Source organism: Seriola lalandi, unplaced genomic scaffold, assembly GCF_002814215.2.
Source record: "Seriola lalandi dorsalis isolate HSWRI2012SDOR001 ecotype SW California unplaced genomic scaffold, Sedor1 jcf7180002054417, whole genome shotgun sequence".
Classification (NCBI taxonomy): domain Eukaryota; kingdom Metazoa; phylum Chordata; class Actinopteri; order Carangiformes; family Carangidae; genus Seriola; species Seriola lalandi.
The window spans coordinates 439,818-464,218 of record NW_019524970.1 but is presented as its reverse complement, the minus strand read 5'-3'; the positions used below and the strand labels follow the sequence as shown (position 1 = coordinate 464,218).

Here is a 24,401-nt window from a genome sequence, read left to right as displayed (position 1 = left end):
GTGGGGTGGGGGGAGTTATCGTTTTAACACAAAAAAAAAACAAAAAAAAAAAAACACGTGCACATTCGTTTTTTGTGCTTCAAACTACAGGGGAGCAGCAGGACATTGGCTCACACTCATTATCGTGCTTTTCGTGCTGAGTGCTTCAACAGTTGTTACAACAATCTCAGTTTTTCTGAATGACAATCTTCAAAAGGCAAAAATGGTCTTTGCCAGGGGAACTGATTGTCACACAAAAGCCTTGTATTCCTGCCATCCAATCTTCTAACAATCCCACTGTAAAAACCAAGAATTGAATGTTCAGATTCCAAACTTGTGTTGTCTCTGTGTTGGCAAATAACCTCTCTGTGGCACAATTCTGATTATGGGTTTAAAAAAGGAGGTGGTTGATGAGCTAAGCATGAGGAATATAAGGCTTCTTGATCCACTTTTTGGGATATTGAGAAGTCTAAACAAGTCACACGGTGTGTTAAAGCCAGCCCCGGCGTCTCCAGGCATCCAGAGGAAACACACAGTGACACAGTTACTTCAGGAGCCCCTGGGAGCTGATTCTTTCACAGTTTTACAATCCTGGCCGCTTGTTACACCCCGTTCAAACACCCTCCCTCCCTGGTGGTCAGACATGGGTTTGCATGCGCTTCTGGAGGGGCCGTGTGAGGTCTGAGTTCTGCGAAGAGGACTGGGAATAGTGGGAGGAGGAGGAGGCTGATGCCTTGCTGTCTTTGTCGAACTGCACGTAGCCGTCCGGCTTACTGTAGCTGCTGACGCTGCTATCACACTGTGTGTCGATAAAGGAGCTGGAGTCGCTAAGTGAACCACGCTGGAACTCCCGCTCGCATAGCTCGATGGAGCTGCTGCCCATGCCCAGCACAAAGCGTTGGCTGTAGTCATACAGGCGGTTGGGACCTGCTCCCAGAGTGGAGTAGATGTTAGTGAAGGACATGCCCGTCGGTACTCGTTGCTTGCCCAGGGTACCTGTGTTTGTGGGGTTCCGCACCTCAGTGGACTGATTCCCTGCCATGGTTGGCGTGTGGTGCTCCTTGAAGGTATTAACACTGTAGTAGCCATTTGTAGGGTCCTAAAAATCCAAGATAGAAAGATTATTATTACTATTTTTAAATATATGTATTTGTTGTTTTTCTACCTAAATGCAACAACACAACAATATAGGAAAAAAGGGGGAAAAGAAAATCATCCTTTTCTTTCTATATGCATTCACATGTATTCTAGTCGAAGCTCTCCAGGAGCCAAGGTCAAACTGGCAGTAATTACTATTCAAATTGCTGAATAAATAAGGAAACAGGCTGCTGCGTACATCATGAGAAAAACGAAAAATAGTGGCAAAGCTTAGTGGTAGGATTTAGGCAGCCCCCATGCTAACCTTAAAATCATGCTTCTCTAATTAAGTGGGCCTTGATGATTCACAGTTTGGCATCCTACGCGTCATTGCAAAGTTTACTCACATACCAGCTTTAATTGGACCTCAACGGGTTGTAGTGTCTGTTATTTCATGTATGCAATGAAATGGCTTCTGAGGCTACAACTGTGCCACTTGTATGCTAGGCTGCAAGCGCTGTTGCTAAGGGTCCAGTTCGGGCTGTGTGTGTGTGTGTGTGTGTGTGTGTGTGTGTGTGTGTATCTGCGTGTGTTTTTTTTTTTTTTTTCCTGCGTGAATGGATGTGAATGTCAAGCATAGTGAGCATGGTGGCAAATCCCAGAAGAAGAATGCTCATAATGGGGAAATGAGAAAGACAACCTGAGAGGATCCTCGTTATGCTTGTCATTATCAGACAACAGACAGGGAGATTGTTTGTGTCTGGCCTTTGTCTCTTTTTCAGCCCCCCCCCCCCCCCCCCCCCGCCTCATGCACGCTGTCATTAAATATCAAAAAATCCAGCCTGAGGGATGCAGGGGTGCAGGTAAGCAGGCAAACACAACAGAGGCACACTCCAGGGAGCCAATGCTAACATTCGTTTGAACAAGAGGACAAATGAATGGGACAGAATATTTTTCTGTGGCACTGATGAGCTTGAGCATGCAGCAGAGTCTGAGCGGACGCTAAAAATATCCCCTTGCTCATATTGTCTCATTACACTGTTGACATGGCGTGTATTTCTGATGAAATCCATTTAACTTTTAGTTAATGCACAATATTATGTATTTTAACTGTAACTGTGACCCTGTCTTGTTTTAAAATAGTAAATTATTATTGGTGTAAGGGGGGTTTTTTTTATGCGTTTTATTGACTCATTTGAATGAACAACCTGCAAAGTAGTAATTTAATTTTCAAGGTTACTTTGCTGGTCTGACAACAGCAAGAGGAGAGGGTAGCCATCCTTTAATAAAAGTTAGCCTATAAGGAAGTGAGTAGGGCCTTGATACAAGAACCTGTACAATCTGTACAATCTTCCAAATCGCGTGTGGATCATTTATGGCAAGAGTTACAAGTGGTGGAGTGCTTTCATGTGAGAACTGAAAGCAAAGTGCCTCATCTTTACAGGCTGATCCATTCACTGCCATGTAGATAGGTGGACAGCCATAAATAGCCCTGAAGTCAGTTTTATTACATTCACTGAATATGGGCTTAACTGAATAAGACACGTTTAGTTGGATCTGACCAAAGTGACATTTAAGTCTTTTTCATATGTGCAGACCCAGCCTGCATATGAGCTCCAAAAGTGTTAGGGAGCAAGATTGTTGATATCAGAGGATGTAAAAAGACACTATAGGGTGGATGTCATTGATCAAACAGTGGCCGGAGTACCTGACGTCAGACTCGTAAATCATGTTTCTAAATATATCATTATTGTCTCTTGTTACCTGCCACCCGAAGAGTCGAAACAGGGCTGTGACTCACACTGTGTTTACTCAGTCTGTCTCACACACTGATGGTTATGCTGCTTGTTTAGTGGCGATGAGATTAAAATGAATACTTTAGCTGCATAGCTGCGTGTTAGTGTAGATACAGTTTTTTAATAACCTCATTCTTCAGTAATCCGAGAGTTTACTCTGAAATTCAGGTGTACTTATCTACAGAAAAAAAGTGATAAAATCCAGTGTGTGTGTTTGTTTTAATTTGTTTTGGGACTTGTTACAAGTGTAAACTGTCTGGTGTAACAGAAAAAAAGAATGAACTAAGGGATTAGTTTAAAAGTTTGGAATATCTGAGAATATTATAATAAAGCTGTAAGACTTTGTAAACACTCACGGCTTACAAATAACAACACTGGGACCAGAAAGAAAAAAAGAAAGTCACATATATCCTTATTAAAGCCAAAACAAGCTGAGAGTTTTTCTGGACATGATTTGCTAAATAGACTGGATAAAGGTTTATCTTCAGGTCCCAGAGGCTTTGATATGTCACATAACCCATTTCTATGAGTGTGCTAAAAAGAGTTGGCAAAAGTTAAGTATATTCCAAATTGAAAGAGGTTAGAAATGCTGCTGAGAGAGCTAAATCAGCACATCTAATAAATGCCCAGCACTTCTTCCAGTCCTATATGTGCTTTAAAATAGTCCTGTCCCATGTATAAGGTATAAGTAACCACTTATGTAACTTAAATAACAGCTTATGGGCCAACCAACCGCTGATTTCTTGAACCACCGTTGATGAGACTAATTAATAAAATCAGACCTCTAACAGGAGTCATTTCGCCTGTGGTCTTATCCTTAGAAAATCATGTGTAGCAGGAGGGGGATTAATGCTTCTTAGCTATTTTCGTCCCAGAGTTGAAGACCACCTTCTGCCCAGGAGGCATTCTCTCTCTCTCTCTCGCTCTCTCTCTCACCACCTTTTACTCTTGTTCTGCTGCATTCACGCTGTCATTGTTTCATGAGCTGCACCCAGGGGTGCACTGGGAAAGAAATTCAACTCTGGACTTATCCACTGGGTTGGGTCGGTGAGCCTAGTCCCAGAAAACACTCACTCTCCTGTGCACCCCGAAAGACAGGCACACAGAGGGGGGGCAGTAAAAAGATGGCCCACCGGCTCACAAATGTGGCAGCACACTGGGATTTGTCTGATGGCCAGTGCACCACTGATCTTACCTTAATGTGCTGATACTCCTTCTCTTCCTCTTGTAATACCTCCAGCTGCTTGAGAACAGATTCCTGCTGGAACTCTCCTCGTTCAACCTGCACAGAAATCAAGGAAAGAATACTAAGAGTCTGTGTAGTTTTTGAAACTCTTGCACTCAGAGTAATGACATTTTGAGACTGAATGATTTCTCTTTTATTACCTTCTTCTTTTTTAATATCAGTCAGACATGTTTCACCTTCATTTAGGGCTGGCAGGGAACATTAATAATGTATCCGTGAATATCTTTTATTTATCTTTACAAAATGTAAATTTGCAAGGTAGCTAAGCTCATTTCCCTGCACTAACATCAAGTATCGACTGTATTAAGTATTTTTGAAAGAAAATCTAATCCAAAAACTCAAACTACAAATAGCCCAGCCCTGGAGCAAATTACATGAAAACCAAAACACTGGTAGAGTTCCAAAGAGGAAACAGGTCTTTGTGTGTCTAGAGGGCATGCAGATACAGAAGTACACCCACTGTAGGATTACCCAGTATGCATCGGCATCTCCATAGTTACAATGTATTGGGGTCTGTTCTGCTCATAGGAATACTGGCATCATATTGATAAATGTATCCCCTTATGCTTTGACTGCAGCACATATGTACAATCTACTGTATATGCCTTTCTGTTCTTCCATTACTCACAAAATAATGTATTTCAAAGGAAATAACAATGCAGATAGTAAAGTGCATTCATTATGTTACTGTCAGCTTAAGATGGCCATGCAAAAATATAACCCCCCCCCCAAAAAAAAAGATTTTATTTCTGAAAACGGGAAGAAGTGGAAAGTAGTATGCTGCGACACTCACACTCACCATCAGTTGTTTCATGGAGGTGTGTTCTTCGTTTTCTCGTGCTGCATTGTGGTCTTTGTGTACAATCTCCACCCGGATGTCATTTTTCGCAGACACGACTCCTTTCAGATCTGGCAGAAACAGACGACACATATATCTCAATAAGCTGGATAAACACCATTCTGTATTTGTTGACATTATCATTTCCCCCAGTGCAGTTTGCAGTATTACAGAATTTAGCAAAAGATCCCTTGGTTTGGTTTGTGGGAGCTCCCCCCTTTCCCGAAAACAATACAAAGCATTATTAATCATTTGTTTCCTGCCAACACAAGATTATCTTTTTCTGCATACATATGCAATCTCACACAGCCTTTCACGGTGGCTCATTCTGTTGGGGACAATGCTGATGATACTGTCATATAACAAAGTCTTACTTTCTGTCTTAATTTTGCTTGCAAGTTCTCTCTGGTGAGCACAGATGGAGACGGGCAGTGAGGGCATAACCAGGTGCGCTTCCTCTGTAGTATACAGACAATAGACATGCTGAAGGGACCAGTAGCACAATTTGGTTCTTGGAAAGAGACAGTGGCTGACTGTCTCTAACCAGAGTCACATGGTACATGGGTGGGTGGCAGTGAACATAGCGCAGGATGTACTGTAAATAGCCTCAAAAGCGAATGCAGCCAGACTGAGATTGCATGAAATGAACCCTTATCACAATCTCTGCACCACAAAAAGATGTCCATCTCAGCACCTCACCATCTCAGTGATTTCATCTTTTATTAAGTTTGACACTATGTTCCAGCAATTTATCTTGTGACAGAAATTTTGAAGCAGCTGCCAATGACTTGCCATCTTTTTTCTTTTTTTTCTTTTTTTTTTTTTTTTACAGATGCCCCATATTTAAGAAAACTCAAAATTTACAGACATCAAAAAAAAATCTACATTTGAATAGATGGACATGTTTTAGCGTGCTTGGGGGCCATACAGTACTTTGGCATGCATGCCTCAGCAGATGTGAAAGGGAAGAGGAGACGTACTTCTCTGGGAGCGGGTGCAACAAAATGCTCCAATGGTGCCCATGAGGACAATAAGGGCCACAAAAGCTCCCACAGCAATGCCGATGATCACCGCCACTGGGAGAGACTCTGCAGAGAGCAAAAAAGAGACATGTCCTTCTACAATAACATATCACAAATAATCTCAAATATACATTAAATTCAGTATAGTGACAGATAGCACACAATAGAACAGTCAAAATGTGAAGTCCATCATTCTTTTTCTCACACACACACACACACACACACACACACACACACACACACACACACACACACACACACACACACACACACACACACAAACACACACAAACACACACAAACACACATGCACCAAGTCTCCTCATCTCGCCCTCCTCTCTGTCTCTGCAACAATCAGGAAATAAGGGGAGATATGCTATATTTTATCCCTGTAAGTGACTTGGGTATTGTCCCTTAGGCACAAGGCTATGTAATGAAAATACTCAGGCACAATGCCACAACTTCTGCACTGCATATCCCAATAACTGGAAAATGTTACAAAAACGAATTACCAAATCTTTTGTTATCTGTGCCGGGTAAACATTTTCCTTCTAATATAATCTCATTATCCTACTGTCTAATAACTTTTTTATTTACACTCATTTAGGCAAATAGAAGCATTTCACTGAGGGCTTTTATTTTCATTGAGAGGAGTGCAAGACTGCGCACATTCCTTTAAGCATAATCATGTTTGTGTGTTTCTGCAAGGATGTTACAGTGCATCTGTGACGAGGAAGAGATTAAACCTGCAGGCACACATCTATATGCTGCTCCAACATTAAAAGTCCTCATTAAAGAGTGGTTTAATGAGGACCTGAGTTACCAGCCCACATTTATGACCTTCTTGCTTTTAATACAAACGCTGAACAACCAAGTGCTCTTCCTACACCATTAAAGCCTATTTAATGTCTTCATTGATCAATGTCACTTTCACATAAGCAGCTTATAATTTATCATTTATGATAAGTGGATAGAAAACACAGCTTCCCCCTAGACAGAGGGGGAAAGGTCAATAGATAAAAAGTATTCATTTTTAAAGCAAAAGAAATGTTTTACTTTGTGTCTTGTTTACATAAAGAAAGCAGCAGAGACAGTGCGTTTCATATGTAGGGAGCAGTGTCTGCTGATGGTCAGCAGTTCAAATTACAAGGGAGCTGCACTTCATGTTAACCCAGAAAACTAATTTATAAGGAATTTATCGGTGTCACATTTACTGTAAATCAAAAGCTTCAGAATTTAGGTCATGCAGTGTAACTATGTATTACCATCCTTCAATTCCAAATTGGTAAAATTTCATTTTTGAACAACATATTTCTGATAGTAAATAAAAAATCGTTGTATCAAAGTGAGAAATGATTGTATACTAAAATCTGTGTCCATTGATTTTACTATTCTGACATTAAATACATCTATTGAAAATTTGTGTCTCTATATAATTCAATTAGTAATCAAATTCCATCCCACTTACCTACATACATAAAAGTACATTCACCCACAAATGCACTGATTGTGTACAAAATATACAGACGCAGGCAGGCACAACCACACTGATACAAACACCATTGCTGTGTCACCATACGCCATCTACCACTATCTAGATAACCACTGTCACGTGACGTGAAGAAGAGGAAGCTGGAACCTGTCAGACCTTGGCTCCCACCTTGTTCCTTAAGGCGTATGATCTCGGTGTCAGAGCCAAAACTGTTCCACGCCGTGCAGTTGTAGATTGTCTGGAAATCAGCTGGAACAATATTACTCATGGTGAGTGTGGAGATTACTCCTTCTTCTGTGGTGACCGTCTCTACGGTGTAGCGGCCAGATGTTCCAGACTCCAACACGGTTTCCTTCCATGACCAAGCCTGAGAGGAGACAGAGGGCAAAGAGGTGGTAGGTAATATTTTAAGTTTTTGACCACTACAGGCGCTGCAGATGAGTACTGTAATGAGTCTCTTTATTGTCCAAATACCTTATGTTCTACCAGTAAGGGCCCGAGGCAGTATTGCCCATGTAAAAAAATTCAACTTTCAACTCCTTAACAGGCTTTGCTAGTTTTTAGCAATGCTGTGGCAGTGATGGTCTCTCAGTAGGTCTGCCACTTTGAAATATCTCCAAAATTATTGGATGGATTTTCATGAAATTTATGCAAACATTCATGGTCCTGAGAAGACAAACCTTATTGACTTTAGTGACCCCCTGACTTTTCCTCCACAGCATGAAGTTGACATTTCTGGTTTTGAGTGAAATGTCTCAACAGCTTCTGGATGGATAGCCATGAAGTTAGCGACAGACATTCATGTCCCCCTCAAGACAAATTTGAATCCTTTGGTGATTCCATAACTTTTCATCTAGCACCACCAGTGGGTGAAGATTTGGTAGCGTGTTGACGTTAACATTTGGCATTTAGCTCAAGGCCCAAGTACAGCCTCACAGAGCTGCTCGCATGGCTGTAGACTCTTTGTCTTGTTATGAGGTAAACATGCATTCTGTGAATTTTGTTGAGGAATACTGAATACAAACAAAACCTTGTATGTTAACAATGAAACCTCCTTTTGTACAGTGCCTCATGTGGTTTTGAAAAGCTACAGCCATAAAGCTTTCTAGTGTGTCAAAGTCTTGCAAGCCATCTAAATATGTTCAGTGACGAAAAGAATAGAAACCGACTTTCACCTGATAACAACTACTACTTGTTACGAGAGTAACTCAACAAGGGACCTATAGCGTCCAAGTATTAAAGGTGACAAAGCATCACACATCCGTGCTTTATATAACTTACATAACCACCCAGTGTTAATCAGCAGATGCTTCTTTCAGTGGGTGTTTGAGTTCATTGGAAGGTGTTTAATGGGATGGTGCTGGCCTGGTCGTTATATAATTTCACCTATATGTTCTTGTGTGGTTTATGTTGTGCTGCTGAAAGTGCATGTATCCATGGAGACACATGGTGACCATGAAGACACGAACCATATACTCTAAAATAATAAGAGGAGAGCTATGTTTCAGTCTGTTATAAGGTGGTATGAGTTACAAGTATCAATACAGGGACATTAGCTCGTTTTTTTCCGTTGAATAGCTAAGTGAATTAAAAAAAACTCTTCACAGGACACAAATAAACAGGAATGTAATAATTTTCTGTTCTGTTGTGGATTGGTAAAACATGTTTGACCAGCATTTTATGGTTAAAACTGCTTTTGTTAACTGCCCATTTTCTGCTGCTCATCTCTGTTTGACAAACTGCCAGCCGAGTGAGATATCTGCAGCATCTGTAGACTGAGCTAATGTCTAATGGATAATTGCAAACTGCATGTACCCAAAGCAGTTCTCTTTTCACCACAGTGCTTGAAACACTGTGTTTTTTGGATTTGGCTGTTGAGAGACTGCAGGCAACCGTTTATAGAGCTGTGCTTGCTGCGAACCGGAGGAGTATAAGAAGGTTGGGTAATAGATATTGTGCATCATTTGGAGTAGACTAAAAATTATGATGGCAAAATATTTTTAAAATACAGATTGCGTTTTAACAACAAAACTTACAGTATCCTTTCAGAAGCAGAATTATTTACTCTTACTGTTGCACACACTTTATTCAGATGTATTTCTTTGACCTTCTGGACATTTTGTATCTATCAGAAATATTTCAAATGATAAGTGGTAATATTTATTTGCAAAGCACTTTATTCAATCAAATAACTGTTTTCTTATTCATTAGAAACAGAACTTACTTAGTCTAGTTCCCAACATTGGATGTTGATGGGAATAAAAGAATTCTAGGTTATAGGCAGCACTGGATGCCAACTCAGTCTGTTATGAAATGTGTACATACAAATTTACTTCTAATTAATTACTACTTGGTGTCTAAAAACAGAATATCTTGAATAAATGTAATTTGAAATAACAGCATAACAAAATGTCCAAAACCCGGCATATTAGGTATGAGGAAGCGATGGCACTTGAGACATGATTGACAAACATGAAGTTGTGTTGACATTTGTGTTGTGATGTGGTGAGAGAAACGTTAGAAAGCAATAGATATTTGCATATACTGTTTTTTATTTATGCAACGCTATGGTAATTTAACACGTGCCATTCAGTTGCTGCCTTTGTCGGAGGTGGAGACGGCATGGATTCTGGGTGACTATGGTGAGAATTACATAATAGATCTTTGCTGATCTTTAACTACAAAACAAGGAAATTCATTATACTGGAGACAAAGCGAGAAAGACGACATGGTACTCGGGATAAAAAACACATTCAACTTCATGCTTGCACTAATGGACAGGTGGCTAAATAAAGAGGTGGAAAAGCAGTGTTACAATCTTACAAATTTTGCCTTGATTCAAATCTTTTCATGTTGTTATGGAAAGACAAAAAGCTTTTTGTGTCCTTACTCTTAAAATCTCTTTTGGAGTCTGAGGATAGATGATGTTGGATGTTGTAAAGTCCTTGGTTTCGTGATTATAAATCTTTATAAGTTCAACTAACTTGACTTAACATAACCATATACTGTATTATTGATGAATCGTAATTCTCTTTTTAATAAAAAGTTTGGAATCCAAAATAAACACTGAAGACTGAGCAGCCCAGCCTCCACAGGCATACCTCTCAAATAAACCTGATATTAATTATGTTGCTAGTTAATTCAGGACATCAATATAATAAAAACACACATTAGATGACAAAGTATAGCAATTAACTGCATAAATATGCAAATACGTACACACCAGCACGCGCACACACACACACACACACACACAAATTAATAATATGCGCAAAGTGAGCTCAGAGAGTAGGTTGTTTATATAAGGTCCATAAATCTTAATGGGATCAGTGCTAACAGAGCATAAGTGTGGATTAAATGAGAAATTGAGGGTTCAAACTGTAGTTTCATGCTCACCTTTTAATATGAAAACAAATGATGGAGCTAATGGTACCAAATTCTTCAGGCTTTTATTTGTGGGTATTGTCCACGTGTAGTTAACAGATCAATAGTGTTCAGTCAGGCATTATATTCCAGAGGCAGATAGGAAAAGATCAGCCATTATATGAATCTAATTTTTGCTGTTCAGGTGATATAAAGCCATAAAAAACCTATTCATGATTGTAGTTTCAGTTGTGTTCTGGCAATGACAACAGGAAAAGCTGAGACGGAGATGAGATCAGAATAAACAAAACAGTCCAGATGATGTACTTACAATGCGGTCTGGAGGTGGTGTACTTCGAATGAAACATTTGATTTGTCCTTTTTCTCCATGTAAAGCTTGCTGAGTCTGTGTGCTGGAGATAGTAGGTGGCCCTGAAAAAAAGAGAGAAAAAAAAAAAATCATAAAAAAGTTTGAAGATGAGTCATAGAAATTGAAACATGAATAATTAAATTCATTTTCAGTTTCAGGTTATATGACAATTCTGCTCAATCGAGTTCTTGTGGTACATTATGTTGTAATCGCTCCACTGTTCCAAGCAGTAACACCTCAAGTGTTTGGTAATTTGAGACTCCTGGGGAAAATTGTATTGCGGTACGGTGTGAACATTCCTCATCCCTTGGTACAGTCGAGCCAAGGACATGCCAGGACTGAATGAAGGGCATAAGTGGAGGCCCAGGCCTCATTCTGGATCAAGAAATTGTTGATTTATGGCTGGTTTGATTTCTCCCACTGAGATAAACGCTGCTGGAGAGTGCTACAGCAGTTCTTTGGAGTGTAATCAGGACCAGACAGATGGAAAGAGAAAAATGCCATTGTGGGGAGATAACACACTTGTTGCAGTGTTTCACTTCAATCGAAGCAGATTTGACCCTTGAACCAATCAGAAAATAACTAGACATTAAACCCCCGCTCTCTATAAATATGCAAACATCAGTATGTTTTATTTCATATTATAATATATTATATTTAGAGCTATTCATTGTTCATATCATAAATATACTATAAATAAACCTCTTGCCTAATCTCTAAAAGATGTTCTGTGTAATTCAGGTTTCTCCAAAAACAAATTTGATTAAATTGATTGACTTTATAAGAATTGCAAACTATGTAATCAGGACTGGTTCAATTAACATGAGCTGCAGGTATGGACTTGGAGCCAGCATGTGTTAAACCTTGGTCAGGCTACAAGATCTCGTCTGACAAGGGCAGCTCAGTCTAAACGACTGGTCTGCTTGCCATCTGGTCTGGAGGCTGTTCACGCCAGGTGACAGCGCTAATATGAAGACAAGATGTCACACATGACCCAATTCTGTCTTTTAAGAGTATATTCCCATTGGTTCTGAAGAGCTCACTGTAAGTAAAATGACAGAATAGCACAGTAGAGCCAATGGTTTACATTAGTTTTATATTTGAATTCTATTTACCAAGAGTGAAAAAGGCAGCTGGTAATCTTGATGGTAATTTTAACACATTTTTCACAATTTTTCTTTGACTTTCCTGTTTCATTTTTTCCTGACCTGGACATTGATTGTTCATTGATTATTCATTTTCTGCTGTTTGCATGCAACTATAAATTTTGATTGATTGGCTGTTTCCGACATTATCATTTAAAAAAAAAATAATAATAAAAATAAAATATCATATGGGCTTCAATCATCAGCTTTGACTTTGTTCACATTACCAGCTCACCACATTCTGAGTGATTTTGTTATTCTGTGGGCAAATTTTCTTTTGAGCCATCCAGACTTATTGTGGATATAATTCAATTTAAAAAATACAAGCACACACTGACATAATCTCTCCACGAACTGCTCTCATCCACCCATATTTTCTTAAATTTAAAGGCTGGATTCCACCAGACACTCCCACAAAAATAACACCAGGAAAGGTTTCCATCTTATCCGTTTTTTTTTTTTTTACTTGGAAAAATGCCCTTTAAGATGTTGAAATCAAACATTAAGCACATCTCTTGTGATGGTTAAGGTTAAGAATGTGGGTCTGAGGGGGTGGCAAGTGAGGCAGCTTCTTGATTAGTGAGACAACTCGCTTCCCCGCCAACTTCCCTCAAACTCCCGCTCTCTCTGACGATACATAATTGCAGTTTATTACCTGTCTCTTATTAAAATGAATTAGCATTTTAATGAGACTTTGCCAGATGGTGTCTTGGTATGCTACTGGAGGATGCTGGAAGGCTGCTAGTGCTGCAGAATGAACGCTGCAGACAATTTGAGAAAAATGTACTAAAAGCTGTTTCCCGTCTTTCACTACTTTGCCAACATGTATTAGTACAGCATGTGTGTGCTATAGCTAATATGAGGACATTTGCACGTGTGATGTGCATGCATTAACTTGTGATTAAGAGATGAAATGTAAGTATGTGGTTTGCAGGAGCTCCAAATGTCAACATACAACAAGATCAATTGCCTGGGGGCTGGGCAGGATCTATCTTATGGATCAGAGCTGCAAATGAGGAATATAATTAAATAGTTTTATCTCACTGGCTCAGCCTCGCCTGAAAGTATCCATGTGCATTTGTGTGTGCGTGTGCATGTAAGTACGTGTTTACCACTTGCACTATGTGATCAGAGCACAAACACGTTGGTAGAGCGAAGCTGGGTGGCACTACAACATCAATGTTAGCAGCAGGGGAGGTAATCAAAATGTTGGGTACAATGTTTCGCCCATTCATTTGAGGAGGTGTTAACTCTGGAGTGGACGCTGGAGTCTGATTACACAATATCGGTGTGGGTGTCAAAAGGCCAGGGCTTACATTTCCTTTTCTAAACTGAGGCATCCGCTTTGAACCAAAGCTTGACATTTCCTTGCTACCTCAACGCAGCTCTTTTGATTTCTCTGTTTTCTTTGTGTGATAAAAGAGAGCACAAAACATCCAGAGGGCAACTGAAACAGAAGAAAAATGTCTTGTATGGTCACTGGTGGCCACATTCTCCTCTGGGAGAAATCCATGGTGCAGCGATCCTGCCTATGTGTTGAAGCTGCCAAGCAGAGTCAGTTTTTTGTGTTGATGAGTTAACAACTTTGTTAGATTAAATGTACCGGCTTCAGTATTCGATGTCTTTAGATGTAAATACATAGACACATACTTGTTTTCTCATAATGCAAATAAATAGTGGTTACATGATTTCCATAAGAGGAATGCTTCTAGGGTGACTTTGAAGTCATAATGTCTCCAAACATAACAGAAAAGAGTAATCAGATACAATGTGTTAATGAGTGTTACTGTTGTTATTAACTTTTTATCTCCAATGATAGTTTATATAATATGTGTTACTGCAAGACCGGGGTAGAATCATTACTGCTTAATCTTCCTGCTATTTCAGCTGCCCTATATCACATTAACAGCAGCAAGTCCGAGTGGATGAGGAGCTGTAATCACAAATAATTTTATCTTCATCCCTAATTGGCCGTCAGAGGTAGCCATTATGTTTAACTTCTGTAGAAACACGCTCTTTACTACCCTGAATACTCTTCACCTCGTTTGCCTGCTTTGGCTCCATCCATCTTTACAACAGGGACCAGACTGTAATTTCTCCCCCTCTCTTTCTCTTTGTGGAGCGTGATCCAAACTGCACTTCACTGCAAAATGCATTTACAGCAACAACTCGGTGCAGGTAATCATGTTATTCTCCAGCTATAATTAAAGCTTTATCCAAATTTGATTTCAATCAGTATTTAACATGTTAAGAATGACGATGAGACTGCTTGACAGTATATCATGGAGGATCTCAACATTCTCAATGCAGACACAACACTATCATAAAGGGCACAAGGGTGCAACTATAAGATCCAATCCCACTATTCCATTAACAGGTAAATTCATGCCTTTAGCCGGTGTTTAAATTGTACCTGTGATGTGAGTTTGTAGTTATTTGACCTGATGACGATCCAAGCTGCCATGAAACCCACTGATTATTATCAGTGGGAACTGACTGCTAATGTGCTGGCTATTTATTTTCTAGGCTTCCTTTCCACTTGATTGCATGTACCAAGGAAGATTTTTGGACCCTCTCGCCCTCCCAGGGCACATAAAAGGCACCTTGGAGCTGCTGATCTCAGAGCTGTTGTGCTTCAGCAGTCATATAAGCCTGTAAACCCTAACTAATGAATGAAGCGTCCGGGTAGAAAACCTCACTGCTCATCTAGCTTTTTAAAAATGGTGAGGGAATATATTAAAGATACACACATATTAATAAATAAATTAGTGTCTGGGCTGGGTAGAGACACTGCATGCGGCAGGTGCACATAATGGGGAAAGTGAGTTCAAAGTCTCCCGGAAAGTCTTGCTGATCATATCTAACTATGCTTAAATTTAGCTGGTCAGATAAAATGTGCTGCATCTCAAATGCAGTTTTCTCCTTCATTAATTTGTGCTTTTCTTTCTTATATGGTGTCATTGCCAGTTTAAAGAAGGCTGGAATGGTAATTAACTTCGTACATAAAGGCTGTCTAACAGCAGAAAAAAAAAAGAAGATCTATAACAACCCAGTGCTCTGTGGGATGTTGGGTGATTCTCCAGCCCTCCCTCTTCCTTGTTGTGGAAATGGGCTTTCTCTCCCCAGGCTGCCCAAGTACTGTATGTGAGTTATTATACATATTGCTTAGCCCAAAGACACACACACACAAATGGCTGTACAGTTCTACTCACACACATGGATAATAATATGTATTGCATGAATATATGGTCATTTAGCATATACAAGCTAAATCCTTTCAAGCATGTCAGATAACTTCTCTCAATTCCGACTCTTCTGCAGGACTGTGGAAAAAGCCATGCATATATTTTGTATGCTATATAAATAATCACACGCTTGGACGTACACAGCAGCCCCCCCCCCCACCCCTCTTCATACATGCAGCCACTTGACGGATATGACACATATGAAATGCTGAGGAGCTTTCCACTCTGAGGATGTTTGATTTGAGTAAGCAATATGTATCCATTAGTGACTTAAACACAAACTGCCTCCCCTGCTAGCTGTTTGATTATAATTAAATTACATTCTTCCCCAGGGAAAGCAGGAATCCTCATGTCTATGTGGTGTGCCACAGTGGGAGCCGGTGACACAAAACGGCAGAGAGGAGAGAGACAGAGGAGTGACAAATTATAAACACATGTAATTTAAATGATGGCATTAAGGAATCGGGGGGACACCTGCAGGGAAAACAAACAGCAAAGAAAAATTCAAATGTGCAGCAGACACCGTCGCATCATGAATACTCTAAATATGCACAGCGTAGCCTGGATGTTACTGTATCATGGTCGTCCTCCCTGAAAAGCTCACTCATCCGTTATGCTAGTTATTCATTGTCAGAATCAATTGAGTCCTGCTGACTGTCAGTGATGTTGGGCTTATGGGCTGATAAGAGGTAAAGAGCTCACATTCATCTGCAGTTGAGACAGGGGCATAGGACAATCCACGAACCTCAGGAGAGAACACCCCCCCCCCACCACCACCACCACCCGCACCCCCTTCACGCCACCACTTCAACCGCACTGTTTGCACTTTCACAAGTTTGACATTCTGATTCGCCTCAAGGACCAAGTAAGAAATGACTCAGGATTCCTCATGTGGTTTGGGGAAAAAAAAGAGATGAATTTCAATTATTCAGAAGGGTAAAAAGAAGGGAGGCTTTTGAATGTCAAATACCAATTCAGGCAGGGAGGTGTGAGACGCAAAAGAAGAGAGGAAGAATATAAACAAAAAAAAAAAGACTACAAGTCATCCAGAACCTGCTTAGATGAAGTCTGCAGAGACTAAATAAACATGCCATTTCAGCTTTGTTGTATGTTTCCCAGTGTTCTCAGAGTTGTGTGGTGTTCTAATCTTTATTAAAACAATCCATCTTCTTTCACTCGTGACATCATTTCTGAAAACAACACAATCTCCATGGTTACACGAGCAGAAAAGAGATGCATTGGAATAAACTGGTACTCTGGTTATTATGTATTCTGTTTGCATATTAAGGCTGCAGAAAGGATGCCAGTATAGGTTGCTATCAACAGAAGGGGAGACAATAGAATTAGTCATGATTTTGCCTTACGCCTCTTCTGCCTCGATTTCAGCTGAATTCCTCGCTGAGAAGGAGGACGCTCATTGCAGTTCATAGATCTTGTGCTGGAGGGAATACTGGTATCCCATTCTCTCTGATATGCAAAGCTAATGTCTGGATTTTGAAAAGAAAATCTTTACACACACTGTTTGCTACTTGAGGTATCTTCATCCTCAAATCAGCACCAGTGTTGCTTACAGGCAAACTCTTTTGTTAGCTTTCAAAATGTACAATGAGACACTGTCAGCATTTTAACTTAGCATCGTATTTTCAGCATCTTAAAGCCCTCTCTGCTTTCTTTCATTTTTTTTTTTTTTTTTGTTGTGTCCCAGGTTTCTTTCAGATGGACATGGGGAAAATAAGAGACATGTAAATCCCACAACTGAGAACCTCTGCCACACCAAAGCATGCTCCCTGAATATCAAGCACTGATAATGAAGTCATTTGTTTGAGAGTTGCCAGGTCTCCCACCAAGGCTGGTATTCATTAGTCAGTCAGTGCCTCAGAAAAGGCAGCTTCCCTGTGACTCATGCGGAATATAATTAGCATTCAAGTACATTTCACCTGTTAATGAAATGTGTGACCATATCTTGAAAAGACTAAGTCCATATTTATCGCTTTCATGTTTGAAGACTTCACAGTGATGACTGTTGATGAAACAGCTCTCTTTTTATCACATTACCTTTGTCAGGAAAATTAATTTTCATGTGCCACATCCCTGTGCTGTGTGTGTGTTTGTGTGTTTGTGTGTTTGTGTGTGTGTGTGTGTGTGTGTGCGTGCGTGCGTGCGTGCGTGCGTGCGTGCGTGCGTGTGTGATGGCATGTTTTTTGTTACTGTATCTGCCTGGTAAAATTAACTGTGCTGCCAAGAAAAGGCTATAGACGACAGGAGAGAAATAAAGCAGCATATTCTGTTGGAAGTTTTATAGAAAGAAGGCTTTTATGAACCACAGAGGAAGCGGAATACTGACTCCTGTGACAAATTGCTTTCTTCTTGCTGCCATTGACCCCAGACCTCAAGATTCACACTTGGATGTGTATGTGTTTGACAACTTTGTGGGTGTGCATCTGGGCCCGTCTGTGTGAAAGTCATGTCAGTAATACAGCTCACCATTGACAGTGAGAGAAACCTCCTTCTCCCCCGCTCCCACACGTGGGACTACAGCGCGGCAAACGTATTTCCCAGCATCCTCCTGTCTCACAGATTTCAGTGTCAGGAGGTTCTCGTTGCTAAGAACCTGTAGGGGGGAAAAAAAAGTCAAAGATCATCAAATGCAATGAGAACAAAGGCACCTTTGCATTTGAGATAGCAACAAGGCAGCGCTATGGCAAAGAACCAAGGCAGCACATGGACCATTTAATACTTTAAAGGGCACCTCTGCTCAATTATTAAAATCCAATTTAGGGTCTGAGCTCAGTGGAGTAGATGGGTTGGCTTTGGCCTTTGATGTTGACAAAAGGAAAGGTGGAATGCATCTAAATTTGTGGATCAAATCAACAGATCTCATGTGAGAGCAGGTGGCCAAGAGGCTAGGGCTGTAATGGCTTTAAAATATCGGGTTTAATGGACATTTCAAAACAGACTGCTGTGGCATAAGAAAACTACCCAAAGTACTTCATATACTGTAGGACACGAAGGCTGGGGGAATCACAGAAAGTCTCCAAAACAGGCTTTAACAGAGACAGTTTGTGATTGTGAATCAATATACTCACCACTCCAGATCCCCTCTTCATCCACACTATGGTAAGAGAAGGATTTCCTGTCCAAGCGCAGTTGAATACAGCATCAGATCCAAGGTCCACTTGCAAGGACTGAGGCTCTGCAGCCATGCGAGGGCCAACTGTTGAAATAAATATCATGAACTGTCTGTAATTCATCCAGCATTAAGGATAAGCTTCGGTTGCACCATCTGTTAGAGCTTGGTGTCAAAATATGTATAGATAAATAAAATATCATTTATCATGCATTATAGTGTTGCCGGCATCACTGAAAGACATGCATAGTAGTGCTTAAGGAGCCACTTACAATAAACATCAACATTGCGGCTGATGTTGGTGCTGCCCAGAGGGTTGGTAACCTCGCAGGAAACAGGTTCTGTAAAGAAGGAGTGGTCCACAATAACCTCATACGTGTCCCCGGAGACCTCCTTGATTATACTCCCTCCTTTGGCCCACCTGGTGTGAAGATTAGAAGGCAGAGAATGGGGAGAGAGGAAGAAATGGAAAAATGAAGGAAAAGGGGAAAAGGCATTAAGACAGGTTTTCACACTTCCTTATGTCAATAGCTTTCTTTTGTGTGAATAAATCATCATTCTGGGGCAGGTTCTCTGTGCTGGCTTCAGCATATTTTTGTGGCAGCCTTCCATGCTGTGACAAGCTCCCCGGCGACTCGGAGCAGACAGCACGTTCCTCATTACGCCAGGCAGAGAGTGCAGCACAGGGTGCCAGCTAAGAAAAACAAATCACAGAATGACAAATGGGTAGCTCCTCCACCTTTGAAGACGTTGGTTGACACATACTGTATTACACACAACAGCTGACGTTAATAAATTGACACGGGATCACATAAAGAACATCTGTTTGTGTTTGTGAATGATAGCTTCTATGACGGGGATACAGACATTCCTCAAGTGTTGAGGTGATACTTTTATGATGTCACAGGGAGCGACGTCTCGCTCTGCGTGGTGTGGATGGCTCTCTGCTGTTTCAACAGACAAGTTCCATTTATAAAAGTGAAGCGAAGGCATCTGCGGACGTCTCGGGTCTCTTTGGAAAATTTAGATGGTGCTGAGGGATATACAATGCATCATGTATATAAACGCTGCCATCCTCCATAAAAGAGATGTGGCTGCATGCTGATGTGGCAAATGAAAACAATGACAACGGAACCGGTGCCTGTCTCCATTTTATATTCCTGCCAGTACTGAGAGCAGTTTTCACGGGATAGGGAACTCATTTGTTTTCCATGACTAAGCTGGCCCCATGCTTGGCTGAAATGCTATCATTTAAATGAGAACAGATTACCTCATTCAATCAGTAAGTGAAGTGAAGCAGAATTCTAATTGGGCTTCATGGGATTTTTTTTTTTTTTTTAGCTTTTTTTTTACAGCAGTAGATCTTTTCAGAGTTGTGTTCTTGTGTGACAAGGACACAGCTGAGAGCTTCACAACACCTGTGTTTCCAAAAATATTTAAATTAGGGCAGACACTTGTTCTTGGCCTGTCTGCCCTTTTACATAACAGATCCAGTAGTAGTAGTACCTGCACAGTGTCTGTGTGAATACAAACAGATGCTTTCTCCAATGGATAGCTTCGTAGATATGGCACTTTATATGTCCAAGGCCTATTTCTTTGCATCGCAGAGCAATCAGGAAGGAACCAGGAAGTCAAGTGGATGCTACAAGATTGCAAATGTGAAAACTATTATGTTAATGATGATGCTGCTGTTTACATGACGATGATGATAATGATGATGACGGTGATATTAATTACACTGGTGATGGTTGTGGTAATCAGGATGAAGATGATGATGATGATGAGAGTAGTGACAACAATGAAAATGATGATGACGATGACGATGATGATGATGAGGAGTTTCAAAGTTCAATCTCTCCTCAAGGTCCATTAAGTAGGTGTTCTGGAGCTTTCAGTCACATCACAAAAGTAAAAATGAACATTTCAGTGACAATTGGCCAAACTCCATCTGCTGATGAAGATGGTGATGCTTTTCATTATCATGACCATCATGAAGATGACAATAATGAAAGTGATGCAGACTATGACAACTGCATAAATATCAATATGTCACTTATTTCCATCCACACTTTTCTAGCTCATACTGTGGGAGCTGAGATGGGGTAAGCACAGATGTTTGGGCAGCCGGCTGCTCCCGAGTGGAGGTTGCCGCTGCCAGGTTTGGGAGCCCTTGACACTGTTAGAGGGAGCAGAGACAGAATGCCGTCGTCCGCAGGGAGCATGGGAGCTCTGTTGGTGTGCTGGGTCTTGTCCAAGAATCATGTCTAAACATAGCTGGCCCAGGGCATCACAAACACCTGCATTCCCTTTGGGAGGTTAGAAGGGGCCAGCATGAGCTTACTCAATAGCTGACTCACTTTACACTGCTGTATCCTCTTCAGTGATTTGACCCAGACAAAGCGTGTGAATCCTGCGCCCTCAATGTGCAGGGTGTGTGTTTTTGCTTGTGCAAGGCTGTGTAAGCTAACACTGTTATATAGATAAACAGGTCTGCCGTTAATGGAAGCAGAGGATGAAGGAGACGTGGAAGAGGGGGAGAGTTTTGTATTTGCAGAATGTGATTAAGGCAATAAAACAGTAACAATTAAATTAGAAAGGTATCTGTGCCATCAGCATCAAGACCCAGAATAAATCAGGCCCTACAGTTATTATCAGCATGGTTAAGCACAGCACAGTGCGATTCTATTCTCCCTAACATGCAATCTGAAAGTGATGACTACTGAATTCTCAGTGGAATATAAAATAAATATGCAGGTTTAGCAATAGCATGCAGTAGTTTTGACGTGGACTTAAATTACAGAGCTTTTTCTATGATCTGCAAAGGAATTATTGAGTAAAAATAAGCTGTGGAGATAAGCATATGCGTGTGTATCTATCGGAAAATATTGGATAGACCCAAAAAGTTGGGAATAACTTTGGAGTAAAAAAAAAAAAAAAACTTTTCTGGGGTATGCAGGAGACTTTTTTGACTTCTTGGATATCTGTAGCGTTTCTCACCTAACTTTTCAGAGTTATACCAAACTTTTCGGGGGTTATTACTGACTTGTAGACTTTAATTTTCAACTTGCACTGATTTGTATTTGCAGGAATGGTGCACATAAATCTACAATTTTGTAATTACACCGTGAATTACTGAACCAGTTACACTTGCACCCTGGCATTTACGCTTTCAGCTTAAAAAAAAAAAAAAGTAAGTAAGAGCACTTTGTTTCGCTCATTTAAAGCTCGTCTGGCTGCAGCTAATGTAGGCATAAAGAATGTGGTTTGGGAATAGCGGTTGGAGTGGCATCAAGCAAAATGTATCAATTAGCCAACTCCAAGGTTTGCAGAGAAGGAAGGTATGGCAAATGTAGTGTCAAAAGCACACAAAGAATTCAGCAGCAACAACAACAACAACACTGAGAGTATAAGTGTGGGGAGGATTGGGATGTTGTTTGCTGCAGTGCTATGCAAAGGAGGGGTTTTTGTTGTCGCTCTGTGCATGGCTGTATGTGTAGACGAGGGACCTGATTTGCTTTGTTTGTTATTCTTTCTCGTCTCTCTGGCGGGTTCTTGTTTGGATTAGAGAAAAACCCTCTGTGTCTTCATCAGAGGGTGGTTGAGTGGTTGTGATGTATGCCAGTTAGCCCTCCTACCATTATAAACAGTAATGAAGATGTTCCGACCCACTCGTCTTTCCCTCTCAGAGTGCTTTGATTCCCTGAGTGCTGACTGAAACACATGCCCATTACTCTTACTTCATTCACACTTTCAGCACCACTTTCATCTTCTCCTCCAGCCCCCCCTCTCCTTCCCTCTTTACTGCCCCCTTGAACTGTGTTCTGGTTTTAGGTATCTGTAGAAATACATCTTATTTCCATTTTCACATTTAAAGTCAGATTTATTGAACCAGCGTGGCAACCACAAAGGTTTGCAGGCAGCAGAAAGCACCATGCCTTTGACTAGTGCCACCAATATGTTGGGCCAGTGTCTCAAGTGTCCACTGAATTGGAGGATGGCAAAGAGGCTCAGTGCACAGTGGGAATAGATGGCTCTCTTGGGGATGGAAAAGAGGCCATCCGTCTAAGAGCTACTCTGTCCTTGTGCCGTATCTGATCTGGGGTAGACAGAGTGTATTAGCACTGAATAATGGCCCCACACTGCTTGACCAGCTTCCTGCTCTCCTCTGTGATATTGCTCTCTTGGGGGTGAATTTGTGGGGGGCTCTCCCCAGTCGAAGCCTCTCAGGCAGGCATTATGGGGCCCAAAAATCCCCTGTCTACCATGCCCTGAACTCCAATGGTGCATGGGAGTCCCGACGTGCTTGTATAAATTGCAGATAAATCTAAATGGGAGACTATGAAACTGGAGAACTGAGAGAGTATAACCTTGAAGTTTCAAAAGTTATTAGTATGTCTAGATATTATTCAATCCTTCTGTGGATTGTGTGAATGACAGAGAACCAGACAGCAGAGAGACGGCCGGAGAAAAGAGAAAGAAAGGAAGAAATAAATGATGGGAAAGTGGTGGTTTTAGTCTCCTTTAGCTTCAACCTCCAACCTTTTTTCATGCTGTAGTTTTCATACTAAAGGAAAAAGTCGACTCAACTGCCATTGCATCTTAGCTCTTGATACCCTGGGGAGAAGCCTGATTCCAGCATTGATCCAGTCTCATAACTATGGAGGTGAAATCCCTCTGCATGCGCAATAGACGTCCTGTCTCTGCTGTGAACCTACACAATCAAATACAAACCTTGTTTTCCACAATATCACTGCCCTCCCTCCCTCCTTTTCTTTTTCAAAAGGGCAGAATCCATCAAAAAAGCAACATCTCTGTTTTGCCACCTGTGAGTGTGTTGTACATCTATTTTATTTCCCAGTACCATTACAAGATTCCGAGTCGGCCAATTCCCTTTGCTATCGATTTCATCCAATTTATTTTTTGCTGGGTTTTTAAAACCTCCCACACAGAAAACCATCTCTTAACAAATCACTTCAGTATTACACTTGTGGAAGGCCATGCAAGATTTTACCAGAATAATTACTGCCAATTTAGTTATTTCATCACAATTACAGATATAGTAAGACAAATTACTAACAAGAGCAATGAAGAATGTATCCATCAATAAGGTTCAATAAGCACAGGAAGTAGGTGATAGGACAGCACTTGACTGCTGCACAATGAGCTGTTGGAAGGTGGTTTTTCCAGCTGTGCACTTGCACCAACACAAAAGGTGCAAAAGTTCTCTATTTGTCAGAGAGCATTGAAATCCCTTGATGTTTTCTTTATTTTTTGCTGTTGCAATTTCAAACTGGCAGTGAACTTAAATTAGTTATCCGTGTCAACAACCTTCACATAACAGCCAAGGTGGAAACATGTTCTCAAAACTGTTATCCAACTACGCTGCGAAGAGTAATCCTTAAGTCATTCCCTTGATTTTCAATGGAAGTCAAGAGACGCTGAAGAACATTCACATTCTTGGTGTAAACCTACTACATCTGGTGAGGATTTTAAACATATATAATTTCTCAAATCTTTAGTCTTTGGAAGTTTAGAAATGGCAATAATGTCTCCAAACACTCCAGTCATAACCATAATCAAACATGTTCCTTAGGCAGATTTGAACCTTCCTCAGAGAGTTGGTCACGTGGCATTTTGCTGCGAGTGTAGTCGAATGACCACATCTTCATAGAGTGAAATAGAGTTGCATTTTTTAAAACAT

General features: G+C 40.7%; 1 protein-coding gene across 8 annotated transcripts in view; it reads right to left on the bottom strand.

Moving 5' to 3' along the window:
* Positions 1-6: 6 nt before the first annotated feature.
* Positions 7-24,401, bottom strand: part of kirrel3b (kirre like nephrin family adhesion molecule 3b) — a 155,721-nt gene continuing 131,326 nt past the window's right edge. For 2 of the 8 annotated variants that reach the window (XM_023410224.2, XM_087175112.1), the window contains 10 exons: positions 18,973-19,121; positions 18,660-18,787; positions 18,058-18,184; positions 11,145-11,245; positions 7,607-7,817; positions 5,917-6,024; positions 5,311-5,394; positions 4,892-5,007; positions 4,048-4,134; positions 7-1,078 (listed from right to left, as the gene is read on the bottom strand). In XM_023410224.2, the coding sequence (XP_023265992.1) occupies positions 617-1,078; positions 4,048-4,134; positions 4,892-5,007; positions 5,311-5,394; positions 5,917-6,024; positions 7,607-7,817; positions 11,145-11,245; positions 18,058-18,184; positions 18,660-18,787; positions 18,973-19,121 (1,573 nt within the window). In that variant the 3' untranslated portion in view covers positions 7-616. The remainder of the gene's footprint in view (positions 1,079-4,047; positions 4,135-4,891; positions 5,008-5,310; positions 5,395-5,916; positions 6,025-7,606; positions 7,818-11,144; positions 11,246-18,057; positions 18,185-18,659; positions 18,788-18,972; positions 19,122-24,401) is intronic. The other 6 variants (XM_023410226.2, XM_087175110.1, XM_087175111.1 and 3 more) reach the window with 6 other exon arrangements.